Raw genomic sequence first — 24,002 nt, 5'->3', positions numbered from 1 at the left:
CTAGGGTGACCAGAGGCGCGTCCTAATGCTCCGCCCAACAAACCATAGAGTACCGGAAAAAGCTCGAGCAGAGGGGTCGGAAAGGGAAAACAACGGTGGCTGCGGTGTGGTTGGTGGTGAAATGACGACCTTAGTGCTGGATAACGGAGCTTACAACGCCAAAATCGGTTACAGCCATGAAAATGTGTCGTAAGTGCTTTCTTTCTCCGAGGGGCAAAATATATACGCCTAGTGGTTTCATGTGCTACGTTTCATCTCCGGACATCAATGAACTGCAAACGCCCCCGCGCGGCCCTGACTTAGCTAGAGGGATTCCCTGGTTGGAGCTGGGTGGGTGGTTGTGATGCTTTGAATTGAAATTGATTTTGGTTTTAGTTTTGGGCTGCGAGGCCCCGGAAGTGGGATGTCTCTTATTTCTTAAGAGGAAATAGCCAAGGAAAATAGACTTGTAGAGATGCGTTCCTAACAGAAGGGTCCGTAAAGTTCATCAGCCTTTGGAAACTATGGGCAGCGTGTTTGGGTGTATGTGGATTTTCCTGGGTACAAGATTATAGGTTTCATTAGATTCTCAAAGGGTTCTATGACCCCCTAAAAGTCTAAATATCACAGTCTTAGGATCTAGAGGCTTTGAAGACTTTGGCCTACTGGCCGACCTAGTTGGTAAGGTCAGTTAAACAGAAGTACTGTTAATACAATGGCATTCATAACATGTATAGTCATAAAATATGTGTTTGAATAAATAAGTAAACTTAAAGTCACGCCTTTCCTTTATCAAATTAACAGAGCATTTAAAAAAAATTCTTTTCTTCCTTCCTCCTTTCCTTTTTCATTTCTTTTGAAAAAGAGGGAAATCAGACTGAGTAGGAATGTAAATTGTTACAGCCTTTCTGGAAAACATTTTGGCAATATCATTGTCGCCGAGGCTGGAGTGCAGTGGTGCGATCTCAGCTCACTGCAGCCTGAATTCAAGTGATCCTCCCGCCTCAGCTTCCGGAGTAGCTGGGATTATAGGCGTGCGCCCAGCGAATTTTTTGTATTTTTAGTAGAGACCGGGTTTCACCATGTTGGCCAGGCTGGTCTCGAGTCCCTGGGCTCAAGCAATCTACCTGCGTTGGCCTCCCAAAGTGCTGGTATTATGGGTGTGAGCCACCACACCCAGCCGACACAGCAATTCTTTTTTTTTTTTTGGAGAGGGAGTCTCGCTCTGTGGTCCAGGCTGGAGTGCAGTGGCACCATCTTGGCTTGCTGCAACCTCTGCCTCCCAGGTTCAAGCCATTCTCATGCCTCAGCCTCCCAAGCAGTTGGGACTACAGGCGTGCGCCACCATGCCCAGCTAAGTTTTGTATTTTTAGTAGAGACGGGGGTTTCACCATATTGGCCAGGCTGGTCTGAATTCCTGACCTCGTAATCTGCTTGCGTCAGCTTCCTAAAGTGCTGGGATTACAGGTGTGAGCCACCACGCCCGTCCACGACACAGTAATTCTATTATTACTTAGAGAATTAATTAGAAGTGCTTTGTATTATTCATAGACATCATATACAGGCAGCCAAAAAATGGGAAGTAAGCTAAATAATCAGGAATAGCATATTGGCTAAATACATCAAAATACAACCGTGAGATTGATAACAAATTCAGCTTCTTAAAATTATGTCTTCAAAGAATATTTAAACATGTAGAGAAAGTGTCGACAGTATTATAAGTAAAATAAGCAGGTATAAAACATTTTTTACAGTATTATCCCAGTGTCGTGTTGTATGTGTATAATTGATAATGGCTCTAGTTTGTCTTCCAAACCAGATTGTAAGCTCATGGCAAACAGCAAGAGGCCGAGGCGGGTGGATCACGAGGTCAGGAGATCGAGACCGTCCTGGCTAACACGATGAAACCCTGTCTCTACTAAAATACAAAAATTAGCTGGGTGTGGTGGCAGGCGCCTGTAGTCCCAGCTACTTGGGAGGCTGAGGCAGGAGAATGACCTGAGCCCGGAAGGCGAAGCTTGCAGTGAGCTGAGATCGCGCCACTACACTCCAGCCTGGGGCGACAGAGGGAGACTAGTCTCAAAAAAAAAAAAAAAAAAAAGTTGCTGCTTCTGTACCCTGTAGCAGCAGCAGTCTCCAGTCTTTTTGGCACCAGGGACTGGTTTCATGGAAGACAATTTTAACATGTGGTTGTGGGTATGGGTTTGGGTGATGGTTTTGAAATGAAACTGTTCTCAGGTATTAGGTTCTCACAAAAAAGAAGTGTGCAAACTAGATCCCTTGCATGCACAGTTGAAAATAGGGTTCGTCCTCCTATGAGAATCTAATGCTATGGATGATCTGACAGGAGATGAAATTTAGATGTTAATGCTCATGGCCCCACCCCTCTTCCCCACCCTGGTGCTTACCTCTTGCTATGAAGGCTTGGTTCCCAAAAGACCACAGACAGGTACTGGACCACAAACCCTGCAGTTGGGGACCCCTGCCCTATAGCATCTTGCTGATTGAAGGTCTTTGGCTTCATGGAAACTTAATTTTTTCTTTCTTTTTTTTTTTTTGATACAGTCTTGCTCTGTTGCCCAGGCTGGCGTGCAGTGGCGTGATCTCTGCTCACTGCAATCTCCGCCTCCTGGGTTCAAGCAGTTCTCCTGCCTCAGCCTCCTCAGTAACTGGGATTACAGGCACACACCACTATGCCCAGCTAATTTTTACATTTTTTAGTAGAGATGGGGTTTCACCATGTTGGCCAGGCTGGTCTTGAACTTCTGATCTCATGATCTGCCTGCCTCAGCCTTCCAAAGTGCTGGGATTATATTCGTGAGCCACCGTGCCCAGCCGGAAACTTAATTTTTATGGCCATAATTTTTAACTTGTGAATCTTTTTTATTTTTTATTTTTTTTGAGACGGAGTCTCACTCTGGCTGGAGTGCAGTGGTGTGATCTTGGCTCACTGCAAGCTCTGCCTCCCGGGTTCATGCCATTCTCCTGCCTCGGCCTTCCGAGTAGCTGGGATTACAGGCATGAGCCACCACGCCTGGTCTAACTTGTGAATCTTTAATCCAAATGGTGTTAAGACTTTCTGTGTTAAAGCCAGAAAGACTAAGACCTTTACCAAAATATTGCCTCTCATCTCTGCAGTGGCAGAAGCAATACTGACTTGTAAGGATTTCTTGAGGGTTATTAGAGAAAGGATCCATATAGAACTTGTTACATACTGAACTTTAAAAAAAAAATAATAATAACATTTTAATGTTATTATTATTGTGAAATAGAGATGGGGCCTTGCTCTGTCCACCCAGGCTGGAATGCAGTAGTGGGATCACAGTTCATTTCAGCTGCAAACTCCTGCGTTCAAGCAGTCCTCCTGCCTCAGCCTTCCTCTAGAAGGTAGGAATATAGATGCTCATCACCATGCCTGCCTGATTTGTATTTTTCTTTTTTTATTTTATTTTATTATTTTTGAGACTGAGTCTTGCCCCGTCACCAAAGCTGGAGTGCAGGGGTGCGATCTCGGACCACTGCAACCTCCGCCTCCCAGGTTCAAGCGATTCTCATGCCTCAGCCTCCCTAGTGGCTGTTACTATAGGCATGTGCCAGCATGCCTGGCTAATTTTTGTATTTTTTTTTAGTAGAGATGGAGTTTCACCCTCTTGGCCAGGCTGGTCCCGAACTCCTGACCTCAAGTGATCTGCCCGCCTTTGCCTCCCAAAGTGCTGGGATTACAGACATGAACGACCACACCCGGCCTTATTTTTTATTTTTTGTAGAGACAGGTTCTGGCTGTGTTGTCTAGGCTGGTCTTAACTCCTGGTCTCAAGTGATCATCTTGCTCCCAAAGTGCTGGGATTATAGGCATGAGCCCCCGCTCCCAGCCTCTTGTATTATTTTAAGACAGAATGAGAAACACTGGATATATCAATCTTAGGATACACTAATCTTTTGGCATCAAGAGTAGTGGTTAAATAAAAATGTTTTTAGGAGCTAAATATTTAGGGGATAATTATTTGTTTCCTTGTTTCTAGGGTTATTCCTAATTGTCAGTTCCGGTCAAAAACAGCACGTCTTAAAACTTTTACTGCCAACCAGATAGATGAAATCAAAGACCCTTCTGGACTGTTTTACATCCTTCCTTTTCAAAAGGTAATCCAATTAATTATGTTTCATTTCTAGCATTGTAGACCTAAATTTAAAGATAATTTTAATTGTATGTAGAAGGCTGCGTGTAACTTAAATTTTAACTACAACCTAATTAAACCCAAATTAAAATTTAATTGTTTGGGTAAAAATAAATGACCATGATTTAGTTACTTATTGTGAGTACTGATTTTTACTTACATTAACTCTTAAGTGGTATGCACACATTAATGTAAGAAAATAAGTATAGGGAGGCAACTGTATATATATATTGGTGTGTCTTTTGAACCTCTGACATTTTAGTTATTGCTTATTTGTGAGCTTTTTGTTTTTTTAACTTTTTGAAGGAGAAAAACATACTAACATAATCGGTTTGAAATTCATACAGCAGTATACCTATGTAGCAAACCTGCACGTTCTGCACATGTATCCCAAAACTTAAAGTATAATAAAAAAATTTTAATTAAAAAAATTCAAACAGCATTACACTGGAAATGGTAACCAGAGATAGAAATCAGTGATTTAGAGTCTGATTTTTAAATATTATTCAAATATTTATAATCTGATTTTTAAAAATTATTCAAATAGTCTTGATACTTAAATTTACAAAAATATTTTTAGGGCTACTTGGTGAATTGGGATGTTCAAAGACAAGTTTGGGATTACCTTTTTGGAAAAGAAATGTATCAGGTAACAAATTAGAGTATGTATTCAAATTCTATTTCCATGTTTAATTGTAATGAAAAATTATAACTTACATTTTAAGATTTATAAACTTATGAATATATTCTCAGTATATAAAGTCACTTTTAAAATTAATAATAAGTGCAAGTGCATAAAATTTCCATGTTGAAGTAGAGGTTGAGTAAAGATAGTCTGTATGAAACTCAAAATTTTACTTCAGATTTCTATTATTAGATCAATTCACTGTATCATCTTAATTTTCACAATAAAACGTCTTTGCTTACGTATCTAAATACGTGAATATTACAAGAAGATTTTGTTGTTTTAATGTCTGTAATGTGATTATAGGTATACAGAGAGAATGTTCAAGTTTTAATACTTCTTAAGAATGTTAAGAATTACGTAAAATTACGTAAACTTGTGTGAAAGAATTACGTAAACTTGAATATCTTAAGCATCTTGCCCTTTTCGTGTTTTTTGTTTTATTATTATTATTTTTTTATTTCAAACATCTATAGGCCAAGCGTGGTGGCTGACGCCTGTAATCCCAGTACTTTGGGAGGATGAGGCGGGTGGATCACTTGAGGTTGGGAGTTTGAGACCAGCCTGGCCAACATGGTGAAACCCCGTCTCTACTAAAAATACAAAAATTAGCCAGGCATGGTGGCACACACCTGTAGTCCCAGCTACTTGGGAGGCTGAGGCAGGAGAATTGCTTGAACCCAGAAGGTGGAGGTTGCAGTGAGCTGAGATTGCACTACTGCATTCCAGCCTGGGTGAGACTATGTCTCAATAAATAAATAAAATACATAAATAAAACATCTGCAAGTATTTTTTAATATGATTTTCTTTTCTTTTTAATAGAGATGCCCAGGCTGATCTCAAACTGCTGGGCTCTAGCAATCTGCCCAGGCGTGAGCCACCGCACCCAGCCCCATTTTCTCTTGTTTTGTCTTTGTCTTGTCCTGTCCTTTTTTTTTTTTTTTTTTTTTTTGAGGTAGAGTCTTGCTCTGTCACCCAGACTAGAGTGGTGCAGTGGCACAATCTTGGCTCACTACAACCTCCGCCTCCCGGCTTCAAGTGATTCTCCTGCCTTGGCCTCCTGAGTGGCTGGAACTACAGGCACGTGCCACCACACCCGGCTCTTTTTTTTTTTTTTTTTTTTTTGTATTTTTAGTAGAGATGGAGTTTCACCATGTTGGCCAGGCTGGTCTGGAACTCCTTACCTCAGGTGATCTGCCTGCCTCGGCCTCCCAAAGTGCTGGGATTACAAGCTGAGCCATTGTGCCTGACCTTGTTTTCGTTTTATTTAGAAACATAACAGCCCCAATATTTGTTGTATCATTCATTAATGTTTCCATAATTGTCTTTAAACAATTTTATGGTAACATTTTATTTTCTTTCATTTTTTAGAGGCAGAGTCTTGCTCTGTTGCACAATCATGGCTCACTGCAGCCTCAATTTCCCAGGCTGAAGCAATTCTCCTACCTCATCCTTCTAAGTAGCCGGGTCTACAGGCATGTACTGCCATGCCTCGCTAATTTTTATTTATTATTATTATTTTTTTTTAAGTAGAGATGGGGTCTTGCTATGTTGCCCAGGCTGGTCTCAAATTCCTAGCCTCAAGCAATCCTCCCACATCAGTCTCCCAAAGTGCTGGGATTACAGGTATGAGCCACTGTGCCAGGCTGGTAACATTTTATTAGTGCTACCTCTAAGAGAAGTAAAACTGCATAATAGTTAAGTACATGGATTCTATAAGTAGACTCCCTGGATTCAAATCTTAACTATGTCATTAAATAGCTCTATGAACCTTGGTCACTTATTTAACTTTTCTGTGCCTCAGTTTGCTCATCTATTAAATGGGGATAGTAATAAGACTTATCATGATTATTATGAGGATTAAATAAATTTGTATATGTAAAACAACTGTTAATTATCACTACAAATTATAAAACATTTTGGAATATTTTCTCCTATAGGTTGATTTTTTAGATACTAATATTATTATCACTGAACCGTACTTTAACTTCACTTCAATTCAAGAATCAATGAATGAAATTCTATTTGAAGAATACCAGTTCCAAGCAGTATTAAGAGTAAATGGTGAGTTCAAGTTTTCACTGAAATTGAGTTATATGACTATGGATATGAATAGGGTAATATTCATAAAGTCCCAAAATATTAAGTGGCATTCTTGGCTGGCACAGTGGCTAACACCTGTAATCCCATCATTTGGGGAGGCTGAGGTGGGTAGATCACTTGAGTTTAGGAGTTTGAGATCAGCCTGGGCAACATGGTGAAACCCTGTCTCTACAAAAAAATAGAAAAATTAGTTGGGCGTAGTGACACACACCTGTAGTCCTAGCTACTTAGGAAGCTGAGGCAGGAGGATCATTTGAGCCCGGGAGGTTGAAGCCGCAGTGAGCTGTGATCGTGCCAGCCTGGGTGACAGAGTGAGATCCTGTCTCAAAAAAAAAAGAAATTGAGTTATGTGAAATGTGAATATGGATATGAACTGAGTAAATAAACTCTTAAAGTTCCAGAATACTATGTGGCATTTTTTAGATTTGAAGGAAATAAGACTTGGATTTTATTTTTATTTTTTTGAGATGGGGTTTTGGTCTTGTTGCCCAGGCTGGTGTGCAGTGGAGCAGTCTCTGCTCACTGCACCCTCTGCCTCCTGGGTTCAAGTGATTCTCCTGACTCAGCCTCCCAAGTAGCTGGGATTACAGGCGTGCGCCACCATGCCTGGCTAATTTTGTATTTTTAGTAGAGATGGAGTTTCACCATGTTGATCAGGCTGGTCTTGAACTCCTGATCTCAAGAGATCCACCTGCCTTGCCCTCCCAAAGTGCTGGGATTACAGGCATGAGGCACTGCGCCTGGCAAGTCTTGGAATTTTAAAACTAAATGAACCCTCAGAGATTATATACTCAGACATCTTTCATTTTATCTTTTTACTAATATTTCTTTCTAAAGAAGTTACTAGCCACATATTTCTCATTTCTGAAAGATTTTGAGGTAGTTATCTTTTCTGTCATTTATGTGTTTGCAATTATTATTGTTTGTTTGTTTTTGTTAAGTCAGGGTCTGGCTCTGTTGCCCAGGCTAGAGCGTGTTGGCACAAACATGGCTCACTGCAGCCTCCACCTCCTGGGCTCAAGGTATCCTCCTGCCTTAGCTTCCTAAGTAGCTGGCACCACTGGTGTGTGCTGCCACATCTGGCTGATTTATTTATTTTTTGTGGAGATAGGTTCTCATTTTGTTGCCCAGGCTGATCTTGAACTCCTGGACTCAAGAGATCTTCCTGCCTCAGCCTCCCAGAGTGCTGGGATTATAGGCGTAAGCCATGGCTCCAGGCCCGATTCTTATTGTTTGAAATAATGTTAGTAGCTCAGGCTGCCAGTGTGAGGAAGAACAATCTGTAAATATCATCTAGAAGCAAGTTTATTATAGGCTTGGATTACGTGACATGGTTGGGTACAATGAAAGTATTTAAATATTTAATTTTCAGAATTTAAGTCCATATAAGCAGCAGTATGTGCAGTGGTTAAGGGCACAATCTCAACCAGGTTCAGTGGCTCATGCCTATAATCCCAGAACTTTGGGAGGCCAAGGTAGCAGGACCACTTTAGGCTAGGAGTTTGAAATCAGCCTGGTCAACATAGTGAGACTCCATCTCTACAAAAGAAAAATTAAAAAATTAACCAGGCGTGGTGGTGCATGTGTATAGTCCCAGCTACTGGAGAGGCTGAGGCAAGAGGATCACTTGAGCCCAGGAGGTGGAGGTTGCAGTGAACCATAATCGTTACCACTGGGAAGGTGCTACTGGCATCTCATGGGTAGAGGCCAAGATGCTGTTAAACATCCTACAACACATAGGAAAGCCCTGTACAACAAGGAGTTATCCAACCCCCAATGTCAATAGTTCTGAGGTTGAGAACCCTGCTGTACAGACACACAGCCTAGGTTTGAATCCTGGCTCTGGTACTTCCTAACTGTGTGACTTTGAACACATTACTTAACTTCTCTGAGCTTCAGGTTCCTCATCTGTAAAATGGAATTGTTTTGAATATTAACACACACACTCGTTATACAGATTTTAGAATAGAGTCTGGCATGTAATAAATGATCAGTAAAAATGAGCTGCTGTTGTAGTAATTATTTTAAACTACGAAGTGAATATTTACCTTTAAAAATGGATACCAAATTTTTATTATGTTTACCATGTAAGTGTGGTGTTTTAAAGTATAAACACTATAAAGATCTTTTGACAGTTCTGAATAGTATTATAAATTAACATTTTTCTTGTAATTAAAGGGAACATTTTTGTTTTGCTGCTTGTCTTTGTGTTCTTCCTTTTTAATTGCTTTAAAGTAGTGTTATATTTTTGTTCACTTTTTTCTTTATCTTTTTTTAAATAGCTGGGGCTCTCAGTGCACATAGGTATTTCCGAGATAATCCTTCCGAATTATGCTGTATCATTGTTGATAGTGGATATTCCTTTACACATATAGTTCCTTATTGTAGAAGTAAAAAGAAAAAGGAAGCAATTATTCGGTGAGTTGCATTTAATTTTCATGTTGTTTCTAAAGATTAAACAGAATGATATGTGCAATAATTAAATTTGAGTTCTCCTCTTTCAGGATAAATGTGGGAGGAAAACTCTTAACCAATCATCTAAAGGAGATCATATCTTACAGGTGATGCTTAGCTTTGATTCTTTGGGAGGATGGGGCTCTGGGAAGGAACTTTTTAAAGTAATTTAAGATTATTCCTAACTTTTAAGGCCAGGTGTGGTGACTCACGCCTGTAATCCCAGCACATTGGGAGGCCAAGGCGGGTGCATCACTTGAGGCCAGGGGTTTAAGACCAGCCTTGGCAACATGGCAAAACCCCACCTCTACTAAAAATACAAAAATTAGCCAGGTGTGGTGGTGTGCACCCGTAATCCCAGCTACTTGGGAGGCTGGGGCATGAGAATCACTTGAACCAGGAGGTGGAGGTTGCAGTGAGCCAAAATCGCACCACTTCACTCCAGCCTGGGTGACAGAGTGAGACTCTCTCTCTCCAAAAAAAAAAAAAAAAAAAGAAAGAAAAAAAATCATAAATGTTGTACATTAACTTATGCTGCTATTTTTAATTTTATTGTGTTTAACACATAAGTAGATTTCTTAAATCTCAATTTCTTGTTACATTAACTTTGGATGGTATCATACCATCAGTATCCCTTTGCTCCCCTAAGTGCCCTACTCCTTTATATTTGCTCCCCCACTGTGTCACTGACTCCTGGCAACCACTGATTGGCTTTCCATTGCTATATGTTTATTATTTGAAGAATGTTAGTTGCTTTTTGTTTGTTTTCTTTTTACACTTTTATTACTATTATTGTTATTTGAGGCAAGTTCTCACAGTGTTGCCCAGGCTGGTCTCAAACTCCTGGGCTCAGGAGATCTCCCATCTCAGCCTCCCTTAGTAGCTGGGATTACTGACCTGCACTTAGCGCCCCTGAGCTTGGCAAGAATGTTACAGTCTCAGATAACTAGAAGGAGGATGTTGAGTGTTACCAATACAAAAAAATGGGTAAGTGGTTAAGATGGTGGATATTCTAGTTATCCTGATCTGATGCACTGTGTGGGTTTCTTTTTGATTTTGAGACAGGGTCTTACTTTGTCACCCAGGCTGGAGTGCAGTGGTGTGCTCATGGTTCACTGCATCCTCAACTCCTAGGCTCAAGAAATTATCCTGCCTCAGCCTCCCAAGTAGCTGGGACCACAGGCATGTGCTACCACACCTGGCTAATTTTTGTAAACACGTTCTCACTGTGTTGCCCAGGCTGGTCTGAAACTCGTGGGTTTAAGCTGTCCTCCTGCCTCAGCCTTCCAAAGTGCTGGGATTACAGGTGTAGCCACAGTTCCCAGCAAACCATCACTGTGTACCTGAGAAATATGTACAATTATTACATGTCAACTTAAAGTATATACATACATGTTTTAAAGATACTGGTGGGAGAATGAATACTGGGATGGCCACACCCAGTCATGCCATACATTTAGCAGTTTTTTCATTAAAAATAATTATGGCGAGGTACAGTGGCTCACATCTGTAATCCCAGCACTTTGGGAGGTGGAAAAGTTTTTGTTTATTGTTAAACATCTTTATTTCTATAGTAAGCCAATGTTTAAGCTTCACCCTCAGTCACATATTTATTATTAAACACCTTGTATGTGCTTGGTACTGTGTGCTGACTCAACAATACTTAATATAATCAGAAAAGAAAGTGCATAGAGTTAAAGCATTGTAGCGAGATTCTATTCAGAATGGTTTGTGGGGGGATGTTTGCTTTTCAGTTAGATAAACCCCACTTAATATCTTTGTTTTCCGTTTCCTTACCTATAAACTGACTAATATCTACCCTCAGAGGAATAGTGTGGAAATTAATGGAAGTGACAGTATTCCATAAAGTTAAAATTATTTTACACATTCAAGAATTTCAAATTTCAAAAAATCAGTTGCCTGAAAATTTAATTCCAGAAAAAATTTCAGATAATTGTAAATTATATTTGTTTCTGTGTCAAATTTTACAATTTTTATTTCTGTTAGGCAGCTACATGTTATGGATGAAACACATGTGATTAATCAAGTGAAAGAAGATGTATGCTATGTGTCTCAGGACTTTTATAGAGACATGGATATTGCAAAGTATGTATAATGACAGTCTAAGGATTGGAAAGTAGATTGTTGGGGGATGTTACACATAATTAGGATATTTCATAAATCTCAATTTTGTTTTCCAGGTTGAAAGGAGAAGAAAATACAGTAATGATAGACTATGTGTTGCCTGACTTCAGTACAATTAAAAAGGGCTTTTGTAAGGTAATTTTTAAAAACCATCAATGGATGGTTGCTACGGCTCATATCTATAATCCCAGCACTTGGGGAAGCCAAGATGGTAGTTAAGAGACTGGCCTGGGCAACAAAGCAAGCCCCTGTCTCTTATTATAAAATTAAAAAAAAAAATCAGTGATATTTCAAGTGATCACCTCAGTTAGATTTGAAAAGAATTTCATTTAGGCCAGGTGCAATGGCTCACACCTGTAATCCCAGCACTTTGGGAGGCTGAGTCAGGTGGATCACGAGATCAGGAGTTCAAGACCAGCCTGGCCAACATAGTGAAACCCCATCTCTACTAAAAAAATAAAAAAAATTAGCTGGGTATGGTGGCAGGTGCCTGTAGTTCCAGCTGCTTGGGAGGCTGAGGCAGGAGAATCACTTGAACCCACGAGGTGGAGGTTGCAGTGAGCTGAGATCACACCACTGCGCTCCAGCCTAGGTGACACAGCTAGACTCTGTCTCAAAAAAAAAAAAATAATAATAATAATAATAATAATTTCACATCCAGCTGGGATTGGCAGGGCCTTAGAGAGTTGCTTTTCTTTTGTCTGTCTGTTTTTTTTTTTATTTTGAGACAGCATCTCACTCTGTGACCCAGGTTAGAGTGCAATGGTGCGATCACAGCACTCACTATAACCTTGACCTCCCAGGCCCAGGTGATCCTCCTGTTTCAGCCTCCAGAGTTGCTGCAACTGCAGGCATGTGCTACCACGCCTGGCTCATAATTGTATTTTTTGTAGAGAGGGGTACTACAGTGTTGCCTAGGCTGACCTCAAACTCCTGGGCTGAAATGATCCTCCTGCCTTGGATTCTAGGTGTTGGGATTACGGGCATGAGCCACAGCTCCTGGCCCTTAGAGAGTTGTTGATTACTACCTTCCTGCTGGCCATTTCACCAGGCAAAAGTGAAATTTGATTGATAAATTTCTTAGTAAATTTATTTAGAAAAAGAACTATCAGCCAAAAGATAGCACATAGGGCAAATCTGGAGATAAACAGTATCATTATGTATATTATGGCTAACCCATTTTTGTTTACTAGTTTAAATTGAGTTAGAAATTGGTTATTTTCCTATTGTGAAAATTATTGACATAGCTGACCCAGGGCCAAATTTTACTTCTGTTTGGTCTGGTATGATTAGGTTAGAAAAGGACAGAATCCAATGGAGTTTCAAAGTGTTGAGAAGCAGTTTATCATGGATTCAGAATAATTTCTGTTTATCTTTGATCAGCTCAGATAAAATGACTTCTGTGTTTAGGTAAATGTGAAGTTTGCGTTTCTGGTTACCAACTTGATGAGGACTGTTGGGAAGTTAAAAATCTTTGGTCAGAAACATAAGCACATTTGCACAAGGAGACATTTATAATATTCATTGCAGTGTACTTTAAAATAGTGAAAAATTGAGTCCTGCCTAAATATCCACTAATGGAAGGAGAATAATTTTTGAATATGTTCATATAATAAAATAATAAGCAGTAGTGAAATCAAGTAGAGCCTATATAAACAGCATGGATAAATCTCAGAAATCTGATTTTCATAGAAAAGCACATTTAGAAAGCTATGCATACTTTTAGTCTATGCAGAATAATATATATTCTCTTTTTTTGGTGAGCATAATAATATGTTATGAAAGTATACTTAAATATGAAGTAAAAGTATAAAAAACTATGTATGTGAATGATAAAACACCAAATTAGGGGAGTGTCAGCTTATCTGTAAAGTTACATTAAGCTGGTTGGTGAATATGTGGGTTTTATGTAGTTTTTTATACTTAGTATGCCTGAAAACAAAAATGAATTTTTTTTGGCCAGATTATTGAGGTGAAATATGAATCAGAGTTCAGAGACCACTTGGGGCCCTATAAAAACTGAAATCATCCTTTTATGTTCTTAGAAACAGATCCTTGTGACTGGTTGTGGTGGCACACACCTACCTGTAATCCCGGCATTTTGGGAGGCTGAAGTGGGAGGATTGTTTGAGGCCAGGAGTTTGAGACCAGTCTCAGCAACAAAGTGAGACCCTGTCTCTACGGAAAAAATTAATTAATTAGTTAATTAATTAAAATCAGCTGGGCATGGTGTTGCACACCTGTATTTCTAGCTACTCAGGAGGCCGAGGTAGGAGGATTGCTTGTGCCCATGAATTCGATTTTACAGTGAACTATGATCATTTCACTGCACTCCAGAACTGGGCAACAGAGCCAGACCCTGTCTCTTTAAAAACAGAAGAAACAAAAAACAAAAAATGAAACAGATCCTTTTGAAAGGACCTAGGCTGGCTTTCAGAAATGGGAATTAAGATACATGATGGGAAAAGGTTGCCTGGGCATACATCAGGTAGAGAGAAACTGGAAGCCCAAGTCCTAGCTAGGATACAGAAGGTGTGTTTTTTTTCTTCTCTACAAGACGAAAACTGCCCGAAACATTTAAATACTAAACCTCTTTCTTACTAGGAACATTTGATCATCGTCATATTTTATAGCTGGTACCTTGTGGAAAATTTATGGTACTCTGTAGGGTTAACAGGGGTAAAGTAATCCTGATTACTACAGAGATGGATCTGAGTGAAGTCTCAGTGACTTCCAGTCTCAAACCTGACTGGTCATTGGAATCTCTTGGGGCACTTCAGAACAAAACAAAACCTGTATCCATGTTCTCAGTTCCTCTTCCTAGAATTACTTACTTCATAAGTTTGAAAACTTAAAACCTCTTCCAGATGATTAGATAGTCAACTAGGAAATCTTTCTTTTTAGAACAACTCTCCTTCCCTGCAAATGACAGCCTATTTGTTTATTGGATATTTTCTTCTAAACTCTGCCGACTTCTTCCTTGCCAAATCATAAGCCGTGTTTTCTCAAGTGAGTACCTTATGCAATAAGCCAGTAGAGGTGTGGTTATTCTCCTAGTTGACCATTAGTTTACTCATCTTTAGAAAAGGCAGAAGCCATATAAGGTTTCTTATTGGCCTTTGACCTTGTGAACAGAATCTGGTTATGGACTGCACTTAATTTACTCAGGATACACTGTTGCTGATTCTCATATCTAATGTGTATTTTAATATCAGATGAGTGGACACAGTCAGTTGGAACCGGGCTTTTGGCAGATGATACAGTGTTACAGCAAATGTTTATTATAGAAAGAATGGTTTAATTTTTGTCAATTTTGTTAAAATGTATACCTTATTAGAGTCTGTGTTAAATCATCTTAATTTTTTAAAAATTTAGAAACAGTTATATTTTACCTATTGGGATTTTGTATGTTGCTTTGATTTTAATACTTGATTAAAATAAACATTTGAGAGCCTTTATTCCTAGGATTTTGTTAACACTTGAACTTTGATAGTTTCAAGAATATTTTTAAGTAGTTGGGGGAAGTTACATACTTGATTTTCTAGCACTAATGGTAGTAACAATAGCAATAAAAATAGGCCTGTAATATCGTTACAGATAACAACCAATAGAAATTCCAGTTTTCTTTCTTATCAGAAAGAGGAAGCTTGCTAATGTATAATGAATTTGACTGACCTAAATTGAGAAAATCGTCCTCAACGTTGATTAGCACTTTCTGCAGAGCCAGCATAACTTACGCTGATCATTTCTTTAATTATACTGGAACTAACTTTATGAGGGCTGTGTAGTAATCATGACCTACATTGACACATGACCTAAAGTAGCAGCTCCCAGTGACACTTAAAAATTTCATTTGTCTATGTCTAAAATAAAAGTCTTTTTGTAATTATACTGTAATAAAACAGAAACTACTTGTAGTACCAGATTACATTTTTTGTTTGTTTTGAGACGGGGTCTTGTTCTATAGCCCACGCTGGAGCGCGATCACGGCTCACTGCAGCTTTGGCCTCTCAGGCTCAAGTGATCCTCCCACCTTAGCCTCCCAAGTAGCTGGAACCACAGATGTTTGCCACCACGCCTAAGTTTTTAAAAAGTTACTTGTAGAGACGAGCTACCACACTCATCTGTGTTGCCCAGGCTAGCCTCAACTCCTGGGCTCAAGTGATCTTCCCACTTTGGCCTCCAAAGTGCTGGGATTATAGGTGTGAACCAGTGTGCCCAGCCTCCAGATTACATGTTAATGGTTAATGGCTTTAGTGCTAACATTTAACAAGGATATCTAGACTGGCTCTCTCTCCTAGTTAGTCATTTAATCCAGAATAAGTCCCATGATCCTCTTCTGTCAATCAGGTCTATGAACTAGATAACCTCTAATGTTTTGTCAACTGAAATTCTCTAAGTCTGCAACTATCTCAGGTTATTTTGAATGTTGACAGAATGACTTATATCCCTTAAACTCAAGTCAGTGAATGGCTGGAATTTAATGAATTTGTAAATTCATAGAAAATATTTTCCATTCTGCTTGAGAAGGAAGAATACTTCTGTGAGGCATAGTATTCTTCTCTTTGTTACATATAACTGTATTTTGGGTTAAAAGTGATTTATAGTTTTTTGGGTTAAAAGTGATTTATAGTTTTTTGTTCTTCCTGGAGTATTTGTGAATATTGTGTAATTTTCAGGATATTTTTTATTATAGAATAATGTTTTGAGCATGAAATTACCAAATGATCAAAATCTAACCATTTATATCCAAGTTATGAGTGGTAGTATCGTGGAAGGAACATTTTGTATGTACTTTGGGTTATGATATTAACGACTTTGAACAAGTAATACGCTCTTGCAGAGCCCAATTGCATCATTACTTTAAAAGGAAAATATGCGTGTGTTACAGGGTTATATGAGAGTTCAGTGGGATAATGTATGTAATATGTTTAATGAATGATATGTTGTTGTCTTGCATACTGTTATTCAAAAATTTATTGAGTACTGTGTGCCAGGTACTTTTTTATGCTAGTTCATGGATATGTGATGGTGAACAATATAAGCTATGAAGGATAATATAGGGTGATAGAGAATAGTGAAGGATCTTTTTATTTGGGAAGCAGAAAAAACCTCTCAGGAAGCTGAAATCTGAATAGAGAGTAGATGGCTGATCATATTAAGGAATCTATAATATTATTTATATGTGTTAGTTTTTAATAAATTGCTAGTGTTTTAATATATTTTAAGTATTTTTATACTTACATAAAGGACTGGGACCTATCCTTTCATGGGAGGACAACTGCATTAATAAGTCAAATGAAGGCCGGGCGCGGTGGCTCAAGCCTGTAATCCCAGCACTTTGGGAGGCCGAGACGGGCGGATCACGAGGTCAGGAGATCGAGACCATCCTGGCTAATACGGTGAAACCCCGTCTCTACTGAAAATACAAAAACTAGCCGGGCGAGGTGGCGGGCGCCTGTAGTCCCAGCTACTTGGGAGGCTGAGGCAGGAGAATGGCGGAAACCCAGGAGGCGGAGCTTGCAGTGAGCTGAGATCTGGCCACTGCACTCCAGTCCGGGCGACAGAGCGAGACTCCGCCTCAAAAAAAAAAAAAAAAAAAAAAAAAAAAAAAAAAAAAGTCAAATGAAATGAGTGTCTTTACCTGAATCTAGCTAGGAAAGCTGATGGTTGTAAAATTGAGAGGGACCATTATTTTTAATGATTTAGAATATTGTGAGAGGAGATTATTTTTTCTAGCCCCCTCAGCACTACAGCTCACAGAATGGGTGGGGTAGCAGAAAATAAATAACAAGAAAATATGAGTCATGGTTGTTTAAAGTTTGTTTGTTATACTGGCCCTCTTTGTATTTTAGAGTGTGTGGAATAAAGTTGCCAAATTATCTTTGAAGGAACAGCCATATTGGCGTCAGTAATTATTTAGTTGTGTTTTGTATGATTTTGGCAACAGTAAAGGCAGCCACATTTTTCTCAATTTTGAGAATCCTGAAACTTCCAAGAACATGGTTAATATATTAGTATTGCATATTACTAATGTAACTTAAACTTTAATCTTCTTTTTTTTTAAGCCAAGGGAAGAGATGGTGTTGAGTGGAAAATACAAATCTGGGGAACAAATTCTTCGTTTGGCCAATGAGAGATTTGCTGTTCCCGAAATACTCTTTAATCCTTCTGATATAGGCATTCAAGAAATGGGAATTCCAGAAGCTATTGTCTATTCAATTCAGAATCTACCTGAAGGTACATAAATAGAGTAAAATACTAAAGAATTATAATTGTTTAAAAAGAATCATAAGCCCTATGAACGCTGTTTTTTCTAAATAATTTCAGGGAAATTCGTGAGTCTGTTTTATTTGCAGAGATTTCTAGATCCCATAATGCACTTAAATAATTCTTGATTCATCTTTAAGTATAAGTTTTTTTCTTTTCTTTTATCTTTTTTTGTGATTATAAATTTGATAGAGGAGAAATCATTATGGTCCATTTAAACTTGAAGAAATGTATCTCTCCATGAGTATTAAATTGCCATAGCCATTTTAGAAAAGTTTTCATTTAACCCAGATCTGTACAGAATAAAAATTTATAACTTAACAATTTAATGGTTTTCAGCTATTGGTGGACTGACTTATTCTTTCTGTTATATTTAGAGTAACATACAGGATTAATTTTAAAGGGATTGGAATATGGTGTTTCATAGTGATTTCTGGATTCTCCTGAAACATGCCTTAAGTAAATAATGTTCTAGAGTTTTAGGATACTTTAATATCTCCCTGGTTCACAAGAAGTAGGCATTGGAGAAAATCTAGCACAGGCCATGTGCTTTCCTCTCATAAAAATAATAATAATAATCTATCCGTACATAATTATTTCACAGCTATTTTCATATTTCCCATTTTATATAAGGTTGCAGTCATGATGTGTACAACATTTTGTACTACACTGCTTTAATGTCATGGCAGAGTGAGACTCAAGGTCAATATACGGAAACTCTGCCCTTGTTTTACTGAACAGAAACATTAGGTAGGACAGCCTGTACTTATTAATTCCTGATGGATTTTCCAGTGGTGTTTTGAAGGCTTTTAATACTTAACATTTGCTATCATGTAACTTTAATGCGTGTTCATACTTAGATCCCTTCTTTAAACATAGATTATGAAGGTAAGTATTGCACAGCATATATGTTTGCCTCAGTGAGATAATGTGGAGATTTGGGCTTGTAAGTTCAAATGTCATGAAAGACCTTTTCATCCTTATGATAGCTCACAGTCTCAGCCTACAGCAAGACCCCTCCCCCCCATTTTAGAGAATAATAATTATAATTATCAAGTTTTTTTTTTTTTTTTACTACAGTGTCACTCATTTTTATTTGGCTTACATGAATGTACAGTAAGTAGCCAGTAGTTTCCCCCATCTTAGGTTTTTCTTTTAAAGATCTATGAGGTCATATTTCACTCTTTAATGTCTTTATTTGTATAAACTGTAACTTCATTACAAATCTTAGAATGGACCTGAAAATTTATTTGATTTCCCACCAGTAACTCTAATCCCTAATTGCTTCTTATCTGATCCCTCATCCACATCTTTCCAGAAAAGTAAACAGATTTTCTAATGCCTTTTTTCCTTTCCTTCTCTTTTTCTTTTAAAGAAATGCAGCCGCATTTTTTTAAGAACATTGTCTTGACAGGAGGAAATTCCCTTTTCCCAGGATTTAGGGATCGGGTTTACTCAGAAGTTCGATGTCTTACTCCAACAGATTATGATGTTTCTGTTGTGCTGCCTGAAAAGTAAGTGTTGTTTTATATAGAAACGAAACATGGAAGTCCGCATGTAGAAAAGGCGGTCTGTCGACTTGAGTTTAAAGCCTGGCTCTCCCACGGTGGCAGGTTCATTTCACCTGCTGAATAGTCACTTCTCTTCTTTCAAAAATTGAAATGATAAACCTTACATTTCACTAAATTCAATGGAAGTATTGAAAGTGCCAACCATAATGTTTCGTACACAATGGGTGCTCAATTAAGTATATGGGGTGATTACTCCCATGTAGTGAATCAGCCTTGGTTGTAAAAGATTTTTATAGGCAAAGCAATCAGGCTGTTACCTATATGGTTTATCTGAGATGTATTATTTCTTGACAGTTTCTGTCAGGAATAGAAATTGAATAATTGAACCATTGTGATAAGTTTTATCAATTCATAAATTATTTTAGAATTTTAAAAATTCCCTTTAAATGACTTTTCTAATGAGGTTTTTAAAATTCAAAACTGTTTTATGTCTACCCTGTACCCTGTTATATGAGAAAAAGTGCATATCATCACTTCCACTTTAGTGGTTAAAATAAACTAAGGTAGGGCCAGGCGCAGTGGCTCTCACCTGTAATCCCAGCACTTTGGAATGCTGAGGCAGGCAGATCACTTGAGCTCAGGAGTTTGAGAACAGCCTGGGCAACATGGTGAAGCCCCATCTCTATAAAAAATTAGCCAGATGTGCTGGTGTGCACCTGTAGTCCAAGCTAGTCAGGAGGCTGAGGAAGGAGGATCATTTGAGCCCAGGAGGTGGAGGTTGGGGTGAGCTAAGATTGTACCACTGTATGCTAGCCTGGGTGACAGAGCAAGACTCTGTCTCAAAAACAAACTAACAACTCCCCCCGACCCACTGCAAAAAAACAAAAAAAACGAAGGTAGAATTTTACAGCTCTAAGGGCTTATATATCATCCTAGTCAACATTCTTACTTTGTAAATAAAGAAACAAGGGCTCATGAGTTGGCAAATGCCTTATAGTGAGTTAATAGCAATGATCAGATTAAAACCCAGTTTTCTTACCTTGAGTGAGGACTTCTTACCGAAATACATGTCTAAAAAACTCACCCCTAGTGTTAGTGGCAGAGTTGCAAACAAGACCCCACATACCTGACTCTTAATTCTAGAGTTTTGCTTTAAAGCTAAAGTAGAATTTTCCAAAATCAATAGAAGTTCATAGAAGGCCCTCATTGGTATCCCTTTCTTTTATAGCTATGAGATAAATGAATAAACAATTTAAAAATACTGGAATGATTTTTCTCACCACTAATGTTCATATGTTCTTAAGAGTATAAAGCATATTGGCTTTTTATCTTGTATGCACGGGTTACAGGCCAAAGGATCCACAGAACTAAGTCTTATTATTTTATTAAATAAATTTTTATTGTGCATCCACTGCTTTTGTATAAATATATATGTATACTTACATATAAATCCATTTTTATAAAAGCTTAATACAAATATAATAAATACAATAAAGAAAACATTTATTGGCCAGCTTTGGTGGCTCACACCTGTAATTGTACCAGTTTGGGTGGCCAAGGTAGGGAGATCACTTGAGTCCGGGAGTTGGAGGTTACAGTGAATTAGGATTGCATCAGTGCACTCCAGCCTGGGCGACGGTGTGTGACCATGTCTCTAAAAAAAACAAAAAGGAAAAAAAGAAGGAAAAAAGAAAGAAAAGAAAACCTTCTTTTCTTTTTTTTTTCTGTAGAGACAGTCTCACTGTTTCACACAAGCTTGCCTCCAACTCCTGGGCTCAGTAATCTTCTGCCTTAGCCCAGCCAAGTTGGGTTTTGGGGTTTTTTTCACATTTTTTTAAATTTTTTGAGATGGAGTCTCACTCTGTTGCCCAGGCTGGAGTGCAGTGGTGCAATCTCGTCTCACCACAACCTCCGCTTCCCGGGTTCAAGTGATTCTTCTGCCTCAGCCTCCCGAATAGCTGGGAGTACAGGTACACGCCATCATACTCAGCTAATTTTTGTATTTTTAGTAGAGATGGGGTTTCACTATGTTGGCCAGGCTTGTCTCAAACTCCTGACCATGTGATCCGCCCGTCTTGGCCTCTCAAAGTGCTGGGATTACAGGTATGAGCTACTGCGCCTGGCTTGGGGTTTCTTTTTTTTTTTTTTTTTTTTTTTGAGACAGAGTCTCACTCTGTCACCAGGCTGGAGTGTAGGTGGTGTGATCACGGCTCACTGCACCCTTGACCTCTGGACTCAGGTGATCCTCTCACCACAGCCTTCCATGTAGCTGGGACTGCATGCATGCACCACCATGCCTGGCTAATTTTTAAAATTTTTGGTAGAGATGGGATCTCGCTGTGTTGCTCAGGCTGGTCTTGAACTCCTAGGCTCAAGCAGTCCTCCCACCTTGACCTACCAAAGTGCTGGGATTACAGGTGTGAGCCACCATAACCAACCTTTGTTTTAATAGAGACAAAGTCTCCCTCTGTTACTTGTGTAATCACAGCTCACTGCAACCTTGAACTCCTGGGTCCAAGCAGTCCTTCTGCCTCAGCCTCATAAGTAGCTAGGACTATAGGTATATGCCACTACACTTGACTAGAAAACATTGATTTAACTTTTTTCTTTACCTTTTTCAGATTTGAAACTCTAAACTGGGGAAAAAGAAGAGTAGAAATAGAATTGAGTCATAACACAAAGTATAACCTTGGTTGTAGATAGCAAAACCAAACTAGATGTTTTACTCGCTCTAATTTTACCTATTGTCTGTGTCTTCCCACATAATTGTTTATCATACACTGTGTTTTCTGTTTCGTTTATTAGAGGCAACAAAGTGTAGCAGCAAAAGCACAGACTGTGAAAACAGTTCTGAGTTAGATCCTAGTTCCAGCCTAAATTCCAGTTCCAGACTTAACTTCTCTGAGCCTCATTTTTCAAATCTATAAAGTGGGTGTAGGCTGGGTGTGGTGGCTCACGACTATAATCCCAGCACTTTGAGAGGCCGAGGTGTGTGGATCACCTGAGGTCAGGAGTTTGAGACCAGCCTGGCCAACATGGCAAAACCCCACCTCTACTAAAAATACAAAAAAGTAGCCATGTGTTGTGGCATGTGCCTATAGTCCCAGCTACTTGGGAGGCTAAAGCAGGAGAATTGCTTGAACCTGGGAGGTGGAGGTTGCAGTGAGCTGAGATTGCACCACTGTACTCCAACCTGGGCAGTGAGGTTGAGATGGAGTGAGGCTCCATCTCAAAAAGAAAGAAAGTAGCTATTTTATGGGTTGCTATGAGAATTACTGAGATGACATATCTTTGCCATATTCAGAATTTAGACTCAGTATGACAGTTTTTCTTTTTAGGCATCTTTTGATCTTTTGCTTATATTCTTGTTTTTTCCTTAGAATTAGAGGGTCCATAAATTCAGGACATAGGGAAAAAGGAACATTTACTATTTTGTAGCAGTGAACAAGGTTCCTTTCCTTTTTGGGTTGCTCTACTCATATGAAATGTATGCTTATTTCTGTACCTTAAATGATTTTCTGTTGGGTTGGGCAGAGCTTGCCACATCTTAATGGCCAAAAAAAACCCACAAATTACTTTTGCATTAACCTAATAAGTAATTTATGTTTTAGGCATTTCAGTTTTTCTGTAAAATGATCTGGGTTCATTTATACCTTTATTTTCAGCCCTATTACTTATGCCTGGGAAGGTGGAAAATTGATATCAGAGAACGATGATTTTGAAGATATGGTGGTAACAAGAGAAGATTATGAAGAAAATGGACATAGCGTCTGTGAAGAGAAATTTGATATTTAAGCAACATTTTTGAATGAAAGTCTTGACTAGTTGTGACCGTAAGGTTTAATTTCAAAGTTCCTTTTAAAAGAGGTTAAGGAACTGTGTTACCTTTCATCCTAAGAAAGAGGCTTGAATTTATAAATACTTTGATTGATTGCTAATTTTCAAAGGCTTTTTATGTAGGTTATTACAGTAAACTGTAACTCAGTCCACATTTTCATTTAGGAGCTAGACTACCATAACAATGCTTATGCTGTTTCTAAGGGTAGGTTATTTTTCATTAAAAGAAGAAAGAATGAATGCATTTTAAATTTAATTCTTCATAGGTGAAAGCACAGATTTAACTGCTTCACTGGACAGTTTTCCTTAGAAGGTAGTTTTGTGTGACTGTGACTAAAGTATTTTATTTAAAAATTGTCATTCTTATTTATACATTCTAAAGTTGGAAAGATTGATCTTATATGTGTATAATGTTTATTTTGTACCTAGAGTACATTTAAAAGGGTGGAGACTAAGCTAATAAAGTTTTTTTGGTCACTACTGTGTTGGCAGAATATCTTACTTCACTCATAAAAGTACTATTTTTTTTAGGATGTATGAAAAGAGATTTGAAGTTAACTCAGGGTTGTGCAAGAGCTTATTTATTTATTTATTTATTTATTTATTTATTTTGAGACAGAGCCTTGCTCTGTCACCCAGGCCGGAGTGCAGTGGCGTGATCTTGGCTCACTGCAACCTCTGCTTCCCAGGTTCAAGCAATTCTCCTACCTTAGCCTCCCGAGTAGCTGGGATTACAGGTGTGTGCCACCACCACCACGTCTGGCTAATTTTTGTATTTTTAGTAGAGACAGGGTTTCGCCATGTTGGCCAGGCTGGTCTTGAACTCCTGAGCTCAAGTATCTG

The 24,002-nt window shown here is 38.7% G+C and overlaps 1 protein-coding gene across 2 annotated transcripts; it reads left to right on the top strand.

Annotated features, from left to right (window-relative positions):
- Nucleotides 1-9: 9 nt before the first annotated feature.
- Nucleotides 10-23,640, top strand: ACTR6 (actin related protein 6). 2 transcript variants are annotated; one of them, XM_033220927.1, is made up of 11 exons: nt 10-189; nt 4,002-4,119; nt 4,735-4,803; nt 6,780-6,903; nt 9,225-9,360; nt 9,447-9,503; nt 11,404-11,502; nt 11,598-11,676; nt 17,610-17,781; nt 19,247-19,325; nt 22,988-23,640. In XM_033220927.1, exons 1-11 carry the CDS (start codon nt 26-28, stop codon nt 23,115-23,117), a joined length of 1,227 nt encoding a protein of 408 aa, XP_033076818.1. In that variant the 5' UTR covers nt 10-25; the 3' UTR covers nt 23,118-23,640. The 2 variants fall into 2 exon arrangements, with proteins under 2 accessions (XP_033076818.1, XP_033076817.1); XM_033220926.1 differs by having other exon boundaries at nt 19,187-19,325.
- Nucleotides 23,641-24,002: the final 362 nt, after the last annotated feature.

The sequence above is a fragment of the Trachypithecus francoisi genome, unplaced genomic scaffold (genome assembly GCF_009764315.1).
Source record: "Trachypithecus francoisi isolate TF-2019V2 unplaced genomic scaffold, Tfra_2.0 Lachesis_group11, whole genome shotgun sequence".
NCBI lineage: Eukaryota > Metazoa > Chordata > Mammalia > Primates > Cercopithecidae > Trachypithecus > Trachypithecus francoisi.
This window is presented reverse-complemented; position numbering and strand designations above follow the sequence as displayed.